At 43.4% G+C, this 16,217-nt stretch overlaps 2 protein-coding genes across 5 annotated transcripts in view; one reads left to right on the forward strand and one right to left on the reverse strand.

Moving 5' to 3' along the window:
- cpsf1 (cleavage and polyadenylation specific factor 1) overlaps positions 1–4,636 on the forward strand; it is a 114,467-nt gene extending 109,831 nt beyond the window's left edge. The window contains exons 38-39 of the mRNA XM_078536209.1: positions 3,330–3,468; positions 4,329–4,636. Of these exons, the coding sequence (XP_078392335.1) occupies positions 3,330–3,468; positions 4,329–4,376 (187 nt within the window). The 3' untranslated portion in view covers positions 4,377–4,636. The remainder of the gene's footprint in view (positions 1–3,329; positions 3,469–4,328) is intronic.
- Positions 4,637–4,938: 302 nt separating this feature from the next.
- The window catches only part of adck5 (aarF domain containing kinase 5), an 80,098-nt gene continuing 68,819 nt past the window's right edge, over positions 4,939–16,217 (reverse strand). For 3 of the 4 annotated variants that reach the window (XM_078536212.1, XM_078536211.1, XM_078536213.1), the window contains 4 exons: positions 9,874–9,965; positions 8,606–8,864; positions 6,917–7,033; positions 4,939–6,584 (listed from right to left, as the gene is read on the reverse strand). In XM_078536212.1, the coding sequence (XP_078392338.1) occupies positions 6,482–6,584; positions 6,917–7,033; positions 8,606–8,864; positions 9,874–9,965 (571 nt within the window). In that variant the 3' untranslated portion in view covers positions 4,939–6,481. Of the gene's footprint in view, positions 6,585–6,853; positions 7,034–8,605; positions 8,865–9,873; positions 9,966–16,217 lie in introns of all 4 variants that reach the window. The other variant, XR_013575002.1, reaches the window with a different exon arrangement.

Here is a 16,217-nt window from a genome sequence, read left to right on the forward strand (position 1 = left end):
ACACTGTCCCCATCAAACACTCCCAGGACAGGTACAGCACGGGGTTAGATACCGAGTAAAGCTCCCTCTACACTGTCCCCATCAAACACTCCCAGGGCAGGTACAGCACGGGGTTAGATACAGAGTAAAGCTCCCTCTACACTGTCCCCATCAAACACTCCCAGGGCAGGTACAGCACGGGGTTAGATACAGAGTAAAGCTCCCTCTACACTGTCCCCATCAAACACTCCCAGGACAGGTACAGCACGGGGTTAGATACAGAGTAAAGCTCCCTCTACACTGTACCCATCAAACACTCCCAGGACAGGTACAGCACGGGGTTAGATACAGAGTAAAGCTCCCTCTACACTGTCCCCATCAAACACTCCCAGGGCAGGTACAGCATGGGGTTAGATACAGAGTAAAGCTCCCTCTACACTGTACCCATCAAACACTCCCAGGACAGGTACAGCACGGGGTTAGATACAGAGTAAAGCTCCCTCTACACCGTCCCCCTCAAACACTCCCAGGACAGGTACAGCACGGGGTTAGATACAGAGTAAAGCTCCCTCTACACTGTCCCCATCAAACACTCCCAGGACAGGTACAGCACGGGGTTAGATACAGAGTAAAGCTCTCTCTATACTGTCCCCATCAAACACTCCCAGGACAGGTACAGCACGGGAGTTAGATACAGAGTAAAGCTCCCTCTACACTGTCCCCATCAAACACTCCCAGGACAGGTACAGCACGGGAGTTAGATACAGAGTAAAGCTCCCTCTACACTGTCCCCATCAAACACTCCCAGGACAGGTACAGCACGGGAGTTAGATACCGAGTAAAGCTCCCTCTACACTGTCCCCATCAAACACTCCCAGGGCAGGTACAGCATGGGGTTAGATAAAGAGTAAAGCTCCCTCTACACTGTCCCCATCAAACACTCCCAGGACAGGTACAGCACGGGGTTAGATACCGAGTAAAGCTCCCTCTACACTGTCCCCATCAAACACTCCCAGGGCAGGTACAGCATGGGGTTAGATAAAGAGTAAAGCTCCCTCTACACTGTCCCCATCAAACACTCCCAGGACAGGTACAGCACGGGAGTTAGATACAGAGTAAAGCTCCCTCTACACTGTCCCCATCAAACACTCCCAGGACAGGCACAGCACAGGGTTAGATACAGAGTAAAGCTCCCTCTACACTGTCCCCATCAAACGCTCCCAGGGCAGGTACAGCACGGGAGTTAGATACAGAGTAAAGCTCCCTCTACACTGTCCCCATCAAACACTCCCAGGGCAGGTACAGCATGGGGTTAGATAAAGAGTAAAGCTCCCTCTACACTGTCCCCATCAAACACTCCCAGGACAGGTACAGCACGGGAGTTAGATACAGAGTAAAGCTCCCTCTACACTGTCCCCATCAAACACTCCCAGGACAGGCACAGCACAGGGTTAGATACAGAGTAAAGCTCCCTCTACACTGTCCCCATCAAACGCTCCCAGGGCAGGTACAGCACGGGAGTTAGATACAGAGTAAAGCTCCCTCTACACTGTCCCCATCAAACACTCCCAGGTTCAGTATGAGTTATAACAAGGAAAAAGCTCAATTTTTTATTTTGCCAAATCAGTTAGCCACATTACTGGCCGTTCTTATGGTCTATCTAAATGAAATTGACACTAACCTGGCAATCTGCAGAATTATAAATGTTAGACCATCTGAGTAAATAAACGATGTTGTCAGTTTTGACCTGAGATAAATCAGTTAGTTGGGTTTATTAATAGACAAAGTACAATAAGTTGCACATCTCTATGTTTACTGTAAGTAGGATATCTATGAGAGTCTACAAATCAATCATGATGAATTCTCAGCCTGAAATATTGAAGAATTACTAGGAGCAAACTCGTTTATGTCCTGAAGGGGGGACAACTTGCTCTGAACCAACTGATTCTAAACTCCACCAGCAGATGGTGATATTGCACCATGTACATTCCATTTTCACTGGAATGGTTGTTTTTGCATAAGATAACACAATTTTGCATAGTCATAAACATCACACTTTAATAGATTAATAACAGCTGAAACATAGACATGTTGGCTCCAACTAGCTATAGTTATTACACAAACATTTTGTTTTTTAAATTGTCTTGACCTGTTATCTCCTGCGAACTTAGCAATGCCCTATATGAAATCCCAACCACCAATGTTGCCCTGGCCAATATTTACCCTTCAATCAACTTCACTTATATAAAAAAAAAATCTGGTCAGTATTAAATTGTTGTGGGAGCTTGCTGTGTGCAAATTGGTTGCCACGTTTCCTATGTTATAACAGTGACCACACTTCAAAAGTACTTTATTGGCTATAAAGAGCTTTGGGACATCCTAAGGTTCTGAAAGGTATCATGTAAACACAAATCTTTCTTTTAATATAAACCACGTGTTAGCCTCGATCTCACAATGAACGTATGATTTGATAACCCACACGAGTTTATATTGATCTGTACCACCTAGTAAAGTAGATTTCATTCACTCTTTTTTCTTCTTTTATCAGTCACCTCCAGAAGTCCATCTCTTAGCACATCCGTTCCTCCTGTATGCGCTGCTTCTTGGTGTCATTAACTGCAGGCATGAGATGCACCGATGACACCCAGCTCCATGTCTCCATTGCCTCAATCAGCCCCGTGACTACCCCAGCTTTAAAATCTGATTCAAAACCTATCTACTTGTCAAGCTTTGTTCACCCTTCCTGATGTCTCTCTCCATGGTACCTTTTCATTGTGACACCTCTTTCTACATTTATTAGTGTCCTTAGCTTCATATTTTTAAAAATCTTGCTTTGTTGTTGAGTTCAAGCAAGTTCTGTGACACTGAATCCAAACAAGTGGTGATTCACTGTGGTAAACAGTTAAAACACCAAAGGACAGTCATAAGTTAGGAAATTTAAAGTAAATGAAGAACTTGCATTTCTATAGTGCCTCGCACGTCTTCAGGATGTCCCAAAGTGCTTCAAAGTCGATTAAGTGCTTTTGAAGTGTACTTTTAAGATAGACAATTGGCTGCCATTTGACAAAAAGCAAGCTCCCACAATAGCATTGTGATAAATGACCAGATAATCTGTTTTATTGATAGTGATTGAGGGGTGTGTTGACAAGGACATGGGGAGAACTTCCTTGAATGCCAAGGGACTTTTTAATGCCCACCTGAGAGGGCAAACAGGACTGCAGTGAAGTGCCAACCTGGGTTATGCACTGGAGCAAGACTTGAACCCCCGATCTTTTGACTTTGTGGTAAGAATGCTGCACATTGAGTGCTGCATGAGATGATGTGCTTTTCTCTCCTCTTTGGTGCTGCAGGATGTTGCACTGCGATCGACGGGCTCTGCAGAATGCAGTGCGGAACATTCTGGATGGTGAGCTGCTCAATAAATTTTTGTACCTCAGCACCATGGAGCGCAGTGAGCTGGCCAAGAAAATTGGCACAACACCAGATATGGTGAGTAAATGGCGAGCACCAGCTTAACAGACTGAACTGATTTTTGTAGTTACTTCTGGATTGAGATTGTCAGGATTAAAAGGGCTGGCCAGGCTTAATACTGTGCGTGGTAATGGCATTTGGCTAATACTGCCTGTGTTAGGGGTTAAATATTGCACCTGTTTTAACAGCAGATCACATTTTAATATCACTAATATATGAACCTTGTCTTTCAAACTATCTGTCTAGCTGCCATTTCTTTGGAATTAACAAAGAGCTGGATGCCCTTTTGTAATGTTCTGCATTGTTTTTTCCTTCCTCTATTCTTGACACCTTTGTCCATCTTCCCCATCCCCAACTGAAGATGCTGACTAATTCGGTGGTACTGATCCACAGGTACAAGCCATCTTCTGATACAGAACAAGAACCCTTATCCCTTTGTGATCCTAGTTACTGAGGAGGGTATCACATGATTAAAGTCATTACACAGACTTACAGCAGAAACACTGAATGGCGACTGGGTGTCAGAAGCCAATTATAATGTCTCCATTGCTACTGCAACTCATCTATTTGGTCAGTTACTGGACTGAGAGTCACAGCACTGAGTTTCAACAGCCATTTTTTGGTTGCAGAGATGGTCACAGCCAAACCTGATCCTGTCCACACCTGATGCCCACATCCCTTTCTGGAGATCAGGAGTAGGAACTCTGGTTAATTAATACCTCCCCTGTTCCCTATTCCAGTCGTGCTGAGAACAATTCTCTTAACCCAGTCTGATAACAGACAACTCAACAGGCTGGGGCCCTCCTGGTCTCTAGGACCCTGCTGCACCCTCCCTGGATAAGGCTGTGTTGTGACGTTTTGAAAACTTTTTTTTCCAGATTTTGGAAGATGTGCTGGAGATTGATCGAGTTACTGCCCATTTCTAATGCAGATTGGACGAAAAGCCAGACGACCTTTAACCCTCATGATGGTCTAGTGTTTTTTTTTAAAGCTCATCTCAGTGCAGACAGAAATGAGGGGTAAAGCTGAGGGCCAATGGACATTGTGACTGAGCACAGCAGTGCAAAAGGCCTGAGGCAGATTTTTAGTTTTTGATTTGTTTATATGGATTCATTTGAATGTATTGTCTGTTTTTCATACTTAAATATTTTGTAATGCAAATAGGGTAAAAAGATTTGTTTTTTAATCTGTCCCATTTTTTAACTTCTCCTTGCCTGTTCATACTCTCCAGATGGGGAATATCTTATAAAAATCAAAGGATTAGCAGCTAAACTACCAGGAATAAGGAGAAATTCCTCTTACAAAAGCAGTGAGTTTGCTTTTCTACACCAAATGTACACCATGGAGAGGTGATTTTGGATTATAATAATCAGCTGCCAGTCTGTTTGCAGCAGATATTGCTGATCTTAATTTCAGCTCGGAGTTCCACCTGATTTGGAAAAAACCTTTTCTTGTTTCCTTCACTGAAAAAGCATTTTTTAAAAAAAAATTGACAAAAAGGTGCAGAGCTAAATCTCTAGTTCTCCAGCCGGTATCAAGAATTCCTTTTATAAGGCATGGTTGGAAGGTCTGGGCTGAAATGTTGGAACGCGCTCTCGAGTTGCATTTAGTAAGGAGGAGATCCCAAAGTCCTTTACTGCAATCTGATAAGCAGATCTGCTGGCTGAGGGATAAATAAATCCAAGTGGGCAGATGGGAGTTTCAGTCTCAGCTTAAGGATTGCAGCACTGCTTCAGTACTGCACTGGTATGTACATCCTTCTGATTTCCAAGGTGAGAACCATGGCTGATACTGATAGATAGACTGATAGGAAAGAAAATGGGAGTTAAGCATGATCCAACTGAAAAATAATGAAGAATTGAGGTGAGACAGTGCAGCGCCATTTAACCCACCCTCCTACAGAGAACTGATGGTTCCAGGACTTTAATGTAAAAGTATTATTGGTGAAAATGCTGACTTCTGAATCAAATCTGTTTACACTGAACAGAATTATCCTGAGTTCTCTTATGCCTGTAAGAATGAAAGACTTGCATTGCTGTAGCCCCTTCCATGATCTCAGGACATTATAAGGTGTTTTACAGACAATGAGGTTCCTGTGAAGCCTAGTCACTGTGGTCATGATTAAACAAGGCAGCCAATTTGAACACAGACAGCAATCTGTTTCTAGTGATACTGTTGAAGGGGAAAAAGATTGGCCAAGACACGAGAGAGAGCTCCCCTGCTCTTCTCTGAAATGGTGCCATGAGAGAGGAAAGCCAGGGCCTCGATTTAACATCTCATTTGAAAGATGGATGAAGAGGAAATGCCTGATGAGGACTCCACACCTCGCCTGGACTGGGCAAACTGAAACAAAATAGTCAAGACGGTGGCACCAAGGAAATAAGTAGAATGGAATATTAGGAAAAAACATCTTTACTTGAAATGTCAGCAATAAAAAGTTATTCAAAATACAGTTAAGTACCATGATGATGAGAGAGTTAATAGGTCAGAGAGGTGAGATTCAATGGGCTTTATCTAATTCATGACTTTTCTCACAAATAGAGTAGAAATTCTATCATGGGACTGGGAGAGGCAGAGATGAGAGTTTCAATACCAAGAGATAAAATTTTCATCTGAAAAGCACATTGACAAACTTCTGACCGATGTATTTCATCATGTGATTTATGGCCTTTGGCTCAAGGAAACTGCCCATTAATCTTACCGTGGAGAAACAACACTGAATTTCTCAGCCCTATGGTACAAGGTGAGTAAATGCCTGTCTGCTGGTTTAACTGAACTGGTTTAGGCTCAGGACGGTCTGCAGTGATATGTTTACAGGAACAGTGCCATCTGAGGAATGAGAATTCGGATCCTTTTGGCCCTTCTATTTAACCTTGAGCCTTGTAAAAGGATCACAGCAGCTTGGTTTGGTGGCCAAGACAGTCCAACTCTGTTCTGCTTTGTGAGGTAAAAAGGGACCAAGATTTCCAAAAACAGGTCCATTGGATTTTCACATCTGTCAGAAGTTTCTGAGCGACAGCCCAGCACGCTACTACTCCAGGTAACTGCACAGTTCTTCATCCGGTGCTATCAGGCCAAAGTAAACAAACAATCGTATAAGGATGGAGACTATCTTCATCATCAGGCTTTCAGACCTGGGGATAAACAGAATACCGTTACAAAGGTACCACAATATTTAACTCCATTGACAATTTCAGACAGGTACTGGTATTCCAATCCTTTGAGGGCATTGTCTCCAGCAAATTATCTCTAATCATGGAAGTGGAGGGCAAGGTTTAGGGACAGGAGTGGTTTGATTTTCTACCAGCCAAATTTCTATAATGGAAGTGCATTTGGGTGGATTGGGTAAATGTTCCAGTGATTAAAGTAGGCTGACACTCAGCTGAGGTTTTGGGACCCATACCTCAGAGTCTTTATAAAAATCTCTTCCAGGCACAACTGCTTTGCTAGAATTCTCCTGGCTTACCGGAGACTGATCTCAAATTGGAGGCTGGCCCACTTTATCTTCATCCACTTGAAAGCACCCACTGTCCAAAATCCCCTGCTGTGTTTATTTGTTAACAGACTTTGTGCTCGAACTGCACTGCAAGGAAAGAGAGATACGGGTTAGTAGTTTTTGACATGCTCCAAATAGCAAGGATGTCTGAGCTTGATCTGAATGCGAGTGGATTACTGACCTGGACCACAGTTCAGAAATACAAAAACCCCTAAATAAGGAATCCAGGCTTGGTACACATTGATGGAAGCTAATCTCTTGCAGCTAGACATAGCCCCATGCCATGCCCAATAGTAGATTCCATATTCTGTGCCATAAAGCACTGCAGAGGTGTCCTTTGTAGCTGGGGTTATGGGTTATGACAAGCAGCATCACTAGGCTTTGACCAGAGTTCACATTCATGCCAGGGATGTTGCTGCCTGTCAACAAACACTTCTACAGAATACTGATAGAGAGTGAACCTGCACAGAGCACGTCTCCTATCTGTAAGATCCACATGGATTCGTGTTATTTAAGGAAGGCCAAGTGCAGCCTACCTCAGGCTGTGGAAAGTCTGTTAGCACCAGTGTAAGTTATTCTAATGTTTCTTACAGTAATCGTCTTCCCAATTTGCTATTATTGAAAATAAGCCCGAAAGCAACCACTGTACCTGTTATAATGCAAAACTGATATATTCCTAAAGAAGTCCATTCTGCTCATCAATGCCCATCCCTCCGGCACACTAAATCCACCATGATATCTAATCATGTTCCAGCCTCTGTAACTTTGGTAGATACACTAGCTATGACATTTCCCGACAGCTGTTCTGAATTTACTTATTTCCTTGGCAAGTTAAAAGTCAGCGAATGCTGCCTCAGTTTTCATGGAGCTGGGAATTGGGTTACTGCTTAGCTAGAAGCTGAAATATGCAGTGTGCTGAATGTAGACCGTGCACTTCAAAGCATCACTAGCAAACATTGCCTGCTCTTAGTTTTCTGCTAAAGAACAAGGTAATTTATAAACTGAATAGAAACTCTCAGAACCAGCAATAACCAGGTAATTGATCTTCATCAGGTCAACATTACAGGCAATGGGTACCAACTGGACTACTGGGAGCCACTTGTGATAATTTTAACTTTGCCTGCAAAGCACTTTTAAAATAGGACAGGTGAAAAAAAAATCCACTACTCCAAGGTCTAACATCTCCAACACCGCTTCTTTCAAAAGTTAAGATTAGCAAAAAAGTTAGCCTTGAAAAACAGAGGGGGCAGGCCAGCATGCTTAGAGTTCAATTACAGTCAAGGATTTGAAAAGAACAAAATAAACAGACCAATGATAGTTCAGTTGCAAAGGATGTATCACTCAAGTGCCTGCGAATATCAGACCCACTGGCTCCAGACTGCATAACTCATGAGACCAGTGCACTATCAGACTCTAAGCTCTACTCTCCTTAGCCCTTTGTCTCACAGTGGTAATGATATCAGTGCTTAAGGAATTAAATTATGAGGGCAGATTGCATAAACTTTTCCTGTATTTCTTTGAGTTGAGAAAGTTGAAATGTTTAAATTGTTTTTAATAAGATTAGATACAGGGTAACTATTTTGTCTGGTGGGTGAAATCTACATTGGAAATGGGGAAAAAAGCAGGCTGCTTGAGGAAAGTCAACTTTAATCGATTTACCTTCTAGCCATCAGGACATATCGGTCAACAGGCGAGCCCAGAATGACATTAATGCAGCGGACAGTGTTGATGTTCCGGAAGACGAGCAGCATGGGCCGCGGCAGATCCTTCAGCACCTGGATAATCCTGTCAAAGTGGTTGCTGGCCATGTCCTGCATGTAGGCCCTCTCCTCCCCTGTCAGGATATTAGCCAGCTGAAAGGCTGTCTCCCGCATGTTGATTGGCCGTTGCATCAGGATCTCACAGAATAGGAAGTAATCTGCAGGGGAGGGGAATGGAAGGAAGGAAGAACTTCAGAGCAAGATGAAAGGTCTATAGAAACATGATGCCTTATGAGGCAGAGACTGACCAAATGCTGACCAATTACAGCATCACCAAGGAGCTTTGCCCAAGAACATTCCTTCCCCAGCCTCCAAATTGTTATGCGCAGCTACAAAGGCACAAAACCCATCCTTTACCTCATTCCCAAGTGATGAGTAGTGTCAGGAGGATATTCAACATAGCAGCCCACAGCTGGTGCCTCTCAGTTTATACAGACTTTTTTTTTTATATGCACCTTAAAACTCTTAATTCCAGTCCCAAGGTGCTCACGCACCCAATTTATTCCTAAGCAGCTGGTGGCAGTTCCTCTTACACTGTACAAACATACTGCTTGGGAATTCCATTCTTTTTTCGACCCTTTTGCTATCCCAACCTACAAGTACAATGTACTAAAACAATATCTGTTATTCTTATTTATATACCTGATCAATTTAACTGACTTGTTGCACTTTGTTACAATAAGAGCACATCATTATTCAAAAAAATGTTCTCCGTTAGGTACAATTCATAAACTAATTGCCCCCATATTGTGCAGCCTGCTGAGCATGATGAGGCCTGCAGATATCTTAACTCCCTGGCTTCATTCACATATTCGGCCCCAATTCCCACCCAAACCTGGTGAAATTGACTGGTTGCCTAGTGGACAGGAATGGAATTCAGACATGAGGTGCAGGTAGAGTGGGCGGGGGGGAGAGAGAGAAACAGTACATGGTCCCTTTACACTGTCCCATTAAACACTCCCAGGACAGGTACAGAATGGAGAAAGATGTTTATGAATTAACCTTACCACAGACAGTACATGAGGTTAAGCATCATGTTGATATACTAAGGAGCTATTCTTACGATCCAATTACGACTTCTCGTATTTGTAAATAATATTTAATGGCAGATCTCTATGGATAGAAAAAGCTCGCCTACAAATGCAAGGAGTTAATCAGGTCCCTCACCTTTGACACCTAGCTCATTGGCGAATTTCTTCATAGCAGGATCATTGAGGAGGATGATGGAACGCCAGAGTTTGCAGAGATTAATCCGGTCCCTAAGAGTAAGTACAATGTCTGTTAGACACAGGATCTGGTCTGAAGGATCAGGGATTTTTCAGTCGCATGTCTACTGTACCTCCCTCCCCCACAATCTCTGCCACCGTGAAGGACAAGAGCAGCAAAGTGGTGGCAACACCATCAGCTCCAGGACTCACTCCAATTCAAACGAATATCACTGTTCCTACATCATTCCTCGGTTAAAATCCTGGAATTTCATACCTTCACTACACAGACTGCAGTGGTTCAAGAAGACAGCTCACCACCACCTCCAGAGTGACTAGAAATCGGTAATAAATGTTTGTCTTACCAGTGATGCCTTGAACAACTCTAACCCAAAAAAAGATATTTGGGTGGGAAAAAATACACTGAACAGGCAGCATGTTCTCAAAGTGTTAGCAGCTGAGGACATGTCTATCCAATCATACACACACTCATACTTCCATGTGCTCATGCATGCACAAACACTTGTACCAACATGCCTGTATACACACGCACCCACACAGATATAACCTCCCCAACTCCTGCACAGTGATTAGCAACATGAAATCCTTAGCCCAAGAATGCAAAGGCCAATTGTAGGGCCCCAGCTGCTGGTTCTGCTAACGCAGTACAGATTGGAGATTAAAACAGAGATCAACTACAATTGAACAGATCCATATTCCGGTCTGGATGGGATGCTACCTAAGTTGCTAAGAGACTTGGGGTAAAATTAGGGAGATGCTGGTCAAGCAAGAGAAAATCCAACCATCGTCCCTTGATGTTCAATGGCATTACCATTGCTGAATCCCCCACTATCAACATCCTGGGGGTTACCATTGACCAGAAACTGAACTGGTCTAGCCATATAAATACTGTGGCTACAAGAGCAGGTCAGAGGCTAGGAATCATGCGACGAGTAACTCACCTCCTGACTCCCCAAAGCCTGTCCACTATCTACAAGGCACAGGTCAGGAGTGTGATGGAATACTCTCCACTTGCTTGGATGAGTGCAGCTCCCACAACACTCAAGAAACTTGACACCATCCAGGACAAAGCAGCCCGCCTGATTGGCACCACATCCACAAACATTCACTCCCTCCACCACCGACGCACAGTGACAGAAGTGTATACCATCTACAAGATGCATTGCAGGAATTCACCAAGGCTCCTTCGACAGCATCTTCCAAACCCATGACCAGTACCATCTAAAAGGGTAGCAGATAGATGGGAACACCACCACCTGGAAGTTCCCCTCCAAGCCACTCACCATCCTGACTTAGAAATATATTACCATTCCTTCACTGTCACTGGGTCAAAATCCTGGAACTCCCTAACAGCACTATGGTACATCACATGGACTGCAACGGTTCAAAAAGGCAGCTCACCACCACCTTCTCAAGGGCAACTAGTGATGGGCAATAAATGCTGGCCCAGCCAGCCAAGCCCCGTGGATGAATTTTTAAAATATTCTTAGTGGAAAGGAGACAAATGACACTCAACACAACAAGTATGAAGTTATACAATTTTAGATGGGTTCAAGAACAGAGACATATCTTTTGTGAGGTGGCAGGACAGGTTAACAAAATAGTTCTCTTTATTTTATGGGATGTGGCCATCTCTGGCAAGGCCAGCATCCCTAATTACTCTTGAACTGAGTGGCCTGCTAGGCCATTGCAGAGGGCAGTTAAGACATTGCTGTGGATCTGGAGTTGGCCAGAGCAGCAGATTTTCTTCCCTAAAGGACATTAGTGAACCAGATGGGTTTTTATGATAATCAATGATAGTACCATGAAACTAACTTTATATTCCAGATTTTATTAATTCAATTCAAATCCCATCATGGGTTTGAACTCATGTCCCCAAAGCATTAGCTTGGGCTTCTGGATTACTAGTATAGTGACGATACCATTATGCCATCATCTCTCCCTCATTAAAGGGGAGGCGGTGGCCTAATGGTATTGTCACTGAACTAGTACTCCAGATACCCAGGGTAATGCTCTGGTGACTTGAGTTTCAATCCTACCACAGCAAATAGTGAAATTTGAATTCAATAGAAATTTGGAATTCAAAGTCTAATGATGACCATGAAACCATTGTCGATTGTTGTAAAAACCCATCTGCTTCACTAATGTCCTTTAGGGAAGGAAATCTGCCTCACCTACATGTGACTCCAGACTCACAGCAATGTGGTTGACTCTTAAATACCCTCTGAAATGGCCTAGCAAGCCACTCAATTCTCAAGGGCAATTGGGGATGGGCAATAAATGCTGGCCCAGCCAACAATGCCCACATCCCATGAACAAATGAAAAAAAGCATATGGGATATGGGCTTTAAAAATTGAGCCACAGAGTGCAGAAGCCAGGGAGTGCTGTTAAACCTATGTAAAACACTAGTTCGGCCACAGCTGGAGCAGTAAGTCCAATTCTGAGCACCACACTTTGGGTTCTAGGAATGAGGTATTACAATTACATGGATAGACTGGAGAAGATGGGGTTACCATCCTTGGCCTTCACTGCTCTAAGATTTGATGGAGATGTTTAAAACCACAAAGGATTTATGGATTCAGCATGGATTTGTTAAAGGAAGGTCGTGCCTAACCAATCTGATTGAATTTTTTGAGGAAGTAACAAGGAGGATTGATGAGGGTAGTGCAGTTGATATGATCTACATGGATTTTAGCAAGGCTTTTGAAATGGTGCCACATGGCAGACAAGTTAAAAAATAAAAGTTCATGGGATCCAGGGGAATGTAGCAAGCAGGAAACAAAACTGGCTCAGTGGCAGGAAATAAAGGGTAATTGTCGATGGATGTTTTTGTGACTGGAAGGTAGTTTCCAGAGGGCTCAGTATTAGGTACCCTGCCTTTTGTGGTGTATAGTAATGATTTGGACATAAATGCAAGAGGAATGATCAAGAAGTTTGCAGACAACACAAAAATTAGCCATGCAGTTGACAGCCAAGAGGATTGCTGTAGACCATGGGAAGATATCAATGGACTACTCAGATGGGTAGAAAAGTAGCAAATGGAATTCAACCCAGTGAAGTGTGAGGTGATGAATTCGGGGAGGTCAAACAAAGGATTACACAATAAATGGCGGAATACTGAGAGGTGTAGAGGGAGTGAGGGACCTTGGCGTGAATGTCCACAGATTCCTGAAGATACAGGACAGGTTGATAAAGTGGTTAAGGTGGCATAAATCCTTTCATTTATTAGCTGAGGCAAAGAATATAAGAGCAGGGAGGTTATGCTGGCACTATATAAAACATTAGTTAGGCCACAACTTGAGTACTGTGTGCAGTTCTGGTCACCTCATTACAGAAAGGATGTAATTCCATTAGGGAGGGTACAGAGGAGATTTATGAGGATGTTGCCAGGACTGGAAAATTGTAGCTGTGAGGGAAGATTGGATAGGCTGGGGCTGTTCTCCATGGAACAGGAGGCTGAAGAGAGATTTGATTGAGATGTACAAAATTGAGAGGGCCCTGGATAGTGGATGGGAAGGGCCTATATTACTTTAGCAGAGGGGCCAGTGACTAGCGGGGTGGGGGTGTAGATTAGAGGGGAGATGAGAAAAAATCTTATCACCCAGAGGGTTGTGAGGATCTGGAACTCACTGCATGAAAGGGTAATAGAGGCAGAAACCCTCAACTCATTTAAAGGTGTCTGGATATACACCTCCAGTGCTGTAACCTGCAGGGCTACGGTCCAAATGCTGTAAAGTGGGATTAGGCTGGGTGGCCTCTTTCCGTGCCGTAAACTTTCCATGATTCTATGATTTAGGTCAGGTAAATAAAGAGAGATTGTTTCCAATGGCTGAAAAGTCAATAACAGATTGCAGAGATTTAAAATGACAGCAAAGGAAAGCAGATGATAACAAGTAGTTAGGATTTGGAGTGCACTGCCTGACTGGGTGATGGACACTGATTCAGGAATAACTTTCAAAAGGGAATTGGGTAAATACGTGAAGGAGGGAAAAACTACAGTAATATGGGAAAAAGCCAGGGAATAGAGTTAACAGGATTGCCCTTTGAAAGAGTCAGTGGAGACCCAATTGGCCAAATGGCCTCCTTCTGCATTGTATTATTCAATGGTTCTATCGTGTTTGAAGCTGCACCCCCCCCCACTCCTCCCCAAAAATCCTGGGCAATTAGGGCACAATTCTCCTTTAACTTGCATTCCAAATATGGTATGTTCTCCTCTTCCTCTCTTTCTGGGTCTCCATTTTACAGGCTGGCCTGTATATTAACTTTCTGCTAGCAGGTATCCAAATGTGACCCATAACCTGTGTAAGACATGCAGGTATGGCAACAGAGAAGTGTCGGTGGGGGGGCAGTGTGGGAGAAGGGGTTAGGACATAGAGAATGATTCCCCCTTCCTCTGCCATTCATGAGATCAGGGACAAAGGGAGGGTAAAGTAGCTCATATATCCAAGTATTTTTTTTTAAATAAGCATTTCTGCTCTGCCACCAAAAACAGAAAACACTGGAAAAACTCAGATGACAAAGTCATACGGACTCAAAATGTTAACTCTGTTTTTCTCTCCACAGATGCCGTTAGACCTGAGTTTTTCCAGCATTTTCTATTTTTGTTGCATTTACATAGCGCCTTTCATGACCACAGGACATCCCAAAATGCTTTATAGCTATTGATGTACTTCTGAAGTCACCGTTGTAATGCAATGAAATGCATTAAAACCTAACTACTCATTGAGTAAAAAGATTTTCTGTCATCACCTCTGGTTCCTTTGCCAGTCACTTTAAATCTGTGCTAATTTGTGCACAGCAAGCTCTCACAAACAGCAATGTGATAATGACCAGCTATTCTGTTTCTTTATGATGTTGATCGGAAGATAAATATTGGCTAGGGCACCGTGGAAAACTCCCCTGCTCCTCTTCAAAATAGTGCCATTGTCTTTTAAGATCAAATTTCAATGCGTCACCTGAGAGACAAACAGTGCAGCATTTCCTCAGTACCACACTGGAGTGCCAGCCTTGATTTCTGTGCTCAAGCCTGAAGTGAAGCTTGAACTCACAACCTTCTGACTCCGAGACCAGAGTGCTACAAACTGAGCCAGAGCTGACACTTCAGTTGAATCTCCCCTCTGCCTCTGTTCCAAAGGAAACAACCCCAGCCTATCCAATCTTTCCTTGTAGCTAAAATTCTCCATTCCTGGAAACATCCTTTTCGTAATGCAATGATCAGAACGTTATACAGTACTCCTGCTGTGGGATAACTGGTGTTTTATACAGTATTAGCATAACTTCCCTGTTCTTATATTCTATGCCGTGGCTAATAAAGGGAAGTATCCTGTATACCTTCTTCACCACCTGTCCTGCTACATTCAGGGATCTGTAAACATGCTCTCCAAAGTTTCTCTATTCCTTAACAGTTCTCAGTATCCTACCATTTATACATACCGTGTTTGCTTTCCCCAAATGCATTATCTTGTACGTCTCCCCATGTTAAATAATTGGGATCTGGGTTAGTGGGTTACACTGACTCTCTATTCCTGTGTCATACATGGGGTTTAAGGGTGGGGGACTTAACCTTGTCTCAACTTCAGGGAAAGGAAGAAGGGCTCTTCCTTTTAGTGGCATTCAAGTGAGTTCAGGGACGGGAGGGCAGGGAATGACTCTGCCTTCCTCTGTGGTCTGTGTAGGTCAGAGAATTACCCTTTCTGCAACTGAACTGAAAGGGGGAAGGAACAGAAATTAACCTACATTCTCGTCTGTGACCTACAAGGTCCCATCATGACTCAAGGATCTGATCCACATTACAACCAACATTATTATTCTTATTTGAATACCTTGACCTATTATGCAATAGGAAACACTTTGATTGAACCAGTGTTCCCTATCCCACTCCTCTCCTGTATAATGCTCGGTTCTAGAATCAGTAATTGCTCTACAGTATCTCTCACACACAGCCATGACTTGTGAGTGTCGGAACAGGGAAATTCTGGATGGTGCTCAGAGTACAGATTTTGGGTCTGCTGAAATGCAGTGTAAGAACAGTGAACAGTTCGTCTGGTAGGATACAGATCCCCAAAGACCAACTTTCCATAATCTCCCAGAGCTAGCTTCCTTTGGGAGGCAATGGCAGTGACCAGGAGGCTGTGCTGTTTGCAGCAGTTAAACAGTTAACTTTCTTGCCAAGGCTGTCTCAAGTAATTTGTAACTTAAAATAAAAACATGCAGAAACATAGGCATAACTCAGCCATGGAGAGCAAGGCCAGTGCCTAGCAGACTCCTAAGATAAGACAAGCACA

Source organism: Cetorhinus maximus, chromosome 3 (assembly GCF_964194155.1).
Source record: "Cetorhinus maximus chromosome 3, sCetMax3.hap1.1, whole genome shotgun sequence".
In the NCBI taxonomy this organism is placed as follows: Eukaryota; Metazoa; Chordata; class Chondrichthyes; order Lamniformes; family Cetorhinidae; genus Cetorhinus; species Cetorhinus maximus.